Below are 3,070 nucleotides of genomic sequence, written 5' to 3' on the forward strand. Positions count from 1 at the left end.
CTTGCTCAGGCTGGTTCCGAACTCCTGAGCTCAAACAATCCGCCCGCCTCGGCCTCCCAGAGTGCTAGGATTACAGGTGTGAGCCACTGCGCCCGGCCCACTTAATTATTTTTAAAACAGTTTCAAAAATTATTGCTATCTAATTTGTGATTCAAGGGCTATCTCCAAACCTTTGGTTTTTCTTTACACTTTATTTATGGATTGTCCCTCTTCCCTAATGCTTACCTCTATCTGTCTATCTATCTATCTATTTATTTATTTAGAAACAGGGTCTCACTCTGTCACTCAGGTTGGAGTGCAGTGGTGTGATCATAGCTCCCTGTAGACTTGAACTCCTGGCCTCAAGCAATCCTCCTCCCTCAGCCCCCTGAGTAGCTGGGACTACAAGTGCGGATCACCACACCCAGCTAATTTTTTAATTTTTTGTGTAAAGACAGGATCTTGCTATATTGCCCAGGCTGGTCACAAACTCCTGGCCTCAAGTGATCCTTCTGTCTCACCCTTCCAAAGTCCTGGGATTATAGGCATCAGGCACTGCACCCAGTCTAATGCTTACTTCTTTTATGGGAGAAAAAGTTAAGCCTAATATGAAGTACATGACAAAGAGAAAAGAAAAATTTTCAAAACACAACCTTAAGCCCTATATAATATTAAAAATCACCTACAAGTAGAATGCATCATCCATGTGGATGTTAAGAGATTTTTTTCTTTCAAAAAAGTTTTTTTCCTTTTTTTAACCTTAGCTGTAAAATTCAAATCCAATATTCAAACTTAGTAATTAACTTATCTCATGACCCTAGTTATATGTAGTCCTTCTACAACTAATACCTATTTTTATTCTTAATTGTTATGTTTTGAATATTTAAGCTACCTTAATTAAATCCTGTAAGAAGTAGGTTGAACACAGAGCCAAAATAAATCCAAAAACAAACATTGCATCCAAACAATATGCTTGCACATTTGGTAGCCTATTTCAAGTTTTAATGTGGTTATATGGAATACATGTTAAATGCTAGAACGACAATACACCTACTTTTTTAAACTGGAGTAGGCGTCTATACCAACTTTCAATTAACTCTGATCGTAAAAAAAGAATAAGATTAAATGCATCCCATAGATAATGTCGAAAATTATCTTTAACCTTCTTTCCATAATTATCAAAGATTCATAATAATTAGGTGTTAGGGACATTCTTTTTTTTTTTTTTTTTTTTTTGAGACAGAGTCTCACTCTGTTGCCCGGGCTAGAGTGCCGTGGCGTCATCCTAGCTCACAGCAACCTCAAACTGGGCTCAAGCGATCCTCCTGCCTCAGCCTCCCAAGTAGCTGGGACTACAGGCATGTGCCACCATGCCCAGCTAATTTTTTCTATATATTTTTAGTTGTCCAATTAATTTCTTTCTATTTTTTAGTAGAGATGGGGTCTCGCTCTTGCTTAGGCTGGTTTCGAACTCCTGAGCTCAAACAATCCACCCGCCTCGGCCTCCCAGAGAGCTAGGATTACAGGCGTGAGCCACCGCGCCCGGCCTAGGGACATTCTTAACAAATAACAAAACAGATTTTATTATTTGCGCAACTGTGTTTCCAATTCCCAACGACCACTCTGGTGCAAGTATGATTAGGAAGCGAAATAACCACAAGATCAGCACTAATAGGGAGAAGCAAAAAGCCCAGATGATCAGTCCCTGAATCACTAAAAATTGACCATAAATGCTATTTTCTAATGGAAGGGAAAAGAAGAAGAGGAGAAAAATGTGGAGGAGGAAGAGAAGGAAAAGGAGAGAAGAAAGGGCCACAGAAAACTCTTTCAGTCTATATTTGGGACAAATACATGACAATTTTATTTCTCAGACTTACCCTTCCCCAAGAGAAAAACTGCTATGGGAACTGTTGAAGCCAGGTGATGGGGAATTATTGACATATGTGATCTCGGGCCATGGAGAACACTAAAATCAAAGGATAGCTTAGATAATGAAAAAGCACACTTGATCCAAGTGTTCCAATAACATATTGTTATTATACTTGAATAGCACATCTTAATTAGTAAATCTTCATTCTTCAGAGGACCCAATAAGCAATAGAGAATATGCTCAGGAAAAGTGAATTTTGATCAGGCTGGATCAAATCCAAGAGGTGATGGATTTTTCTTTTAAGAGTAAAAGTTATGAAATGAAATTGTCACCAAAAGAAATTTTGTACCTCTGTGAGTATGGTTGTCTCATAGGAAGGTTGATATTTCTCCTTTTCATGAGGTGTTCGTTTCTCCATTTTTTCCCTATCTGTTTTTTGCTTTCTGTCTGCACCTTTGGGCTGAAATGAGAAATATTTTGTTTTAAAATCAGGTATTCATCCTCTGACCCGACAAATATTGCTTCTAAAAACTTAAATAGCCACATATGAAACAAAGAGGTATGTGCCATAATATAAAGGCAAGATGTATCGCCCCGCCTAAATTTGAAAATAGGAAATTTAAATGTTTGATGGAGTTGAAAAAGAATAAAACAGATCTATAGCTACTGACATGGAAAGATTTCTAAAGCATATAGTTATCTGAAAAAACCAAGTTTCAAAACAATTAAACAATATAACCCCATTTATGTTTCAAGGAAAAGAAATATGTGTATACCTATACACACGTGGTATAAAAGCACAGAAGAGGACTAGGACATATACCAAATCACGAGAGTGGTTCCATCAGGGGAGAGGCTGGGGAGTCAGGGTAAGATTGGTAATAGGGATTTTACTTCGTATTACTGAATCTCTTGCAATGAGAACATAATATTTACCCACATGATAAAAATAAAGACCAAAATAAGGAAACATCAGTTATGATTGTTACCAAAATAGTCAACTTTCCATAATTTTTGTGAGCTTTACAAGAGCTTTTAACTTTAACAGGCATTAAGAGCTTTCAAAAAGATTCTTTCAAAAAGGCAGGAGGAAGAATAAGAGCTAGCTACAGGACCCAAACACAGCACCACAGCTCGCTCCTCCCTGCAAGTGCCACCTACTGACAAGGAGGTCATCCTGCACACCCTTTTACTGCATCTACTGATTCATCATAAAGGGTG

The 3,070-nt window shown here is 37.9% G+C and overlaps 1 protein-coding gene across 3 annotated transcripts in view; it reads right to left on the reverse strand.

Moving 5' to 3' along the window:
* The window catches only part of TFCP2 (transcription factor CP2), a 65,652-nt gene that overhangs the window by 8,651 nt on the left and 53,931 nt on the right, over nt 1-3,070 (reverse strand). For all 3 annotated transcript variants that reach the window (XM_012653425.1, XM_012653417.1, XM_012653433.1), the window contains 2 exons: nt 2,199-2,309; nt 1,857-1,945 (listed from right to left, as the gene is read on the reverse strand). In XM_012653425.1, coding sequence (XP_012508879.1) covers nt 1,857-1,945; nt 2,199-2,309 — 200 coding nt within the window. The remainder of the gene's footprint in view (nt 1-1,856; nt 1,946-2,198; nt 2,310-3,070) is intronic.

This window comes from Propithecus coquereli, unplaced genomic scaffold, assembly GCF_000956105.1.
Source record: "Propithecus coquereli isolate 6110/MARCELLA unplaced genomic scaffold, Pcoq_1.0 Scaffold111, whole genome shotgun sequence".
In the NCBI taxonomy this organism is placed as follows: Eukaryota; Metazoa; Chordata; class Mammalia; order Primates; family Indriidae; genus Propithecus; species Propithecus coquereli.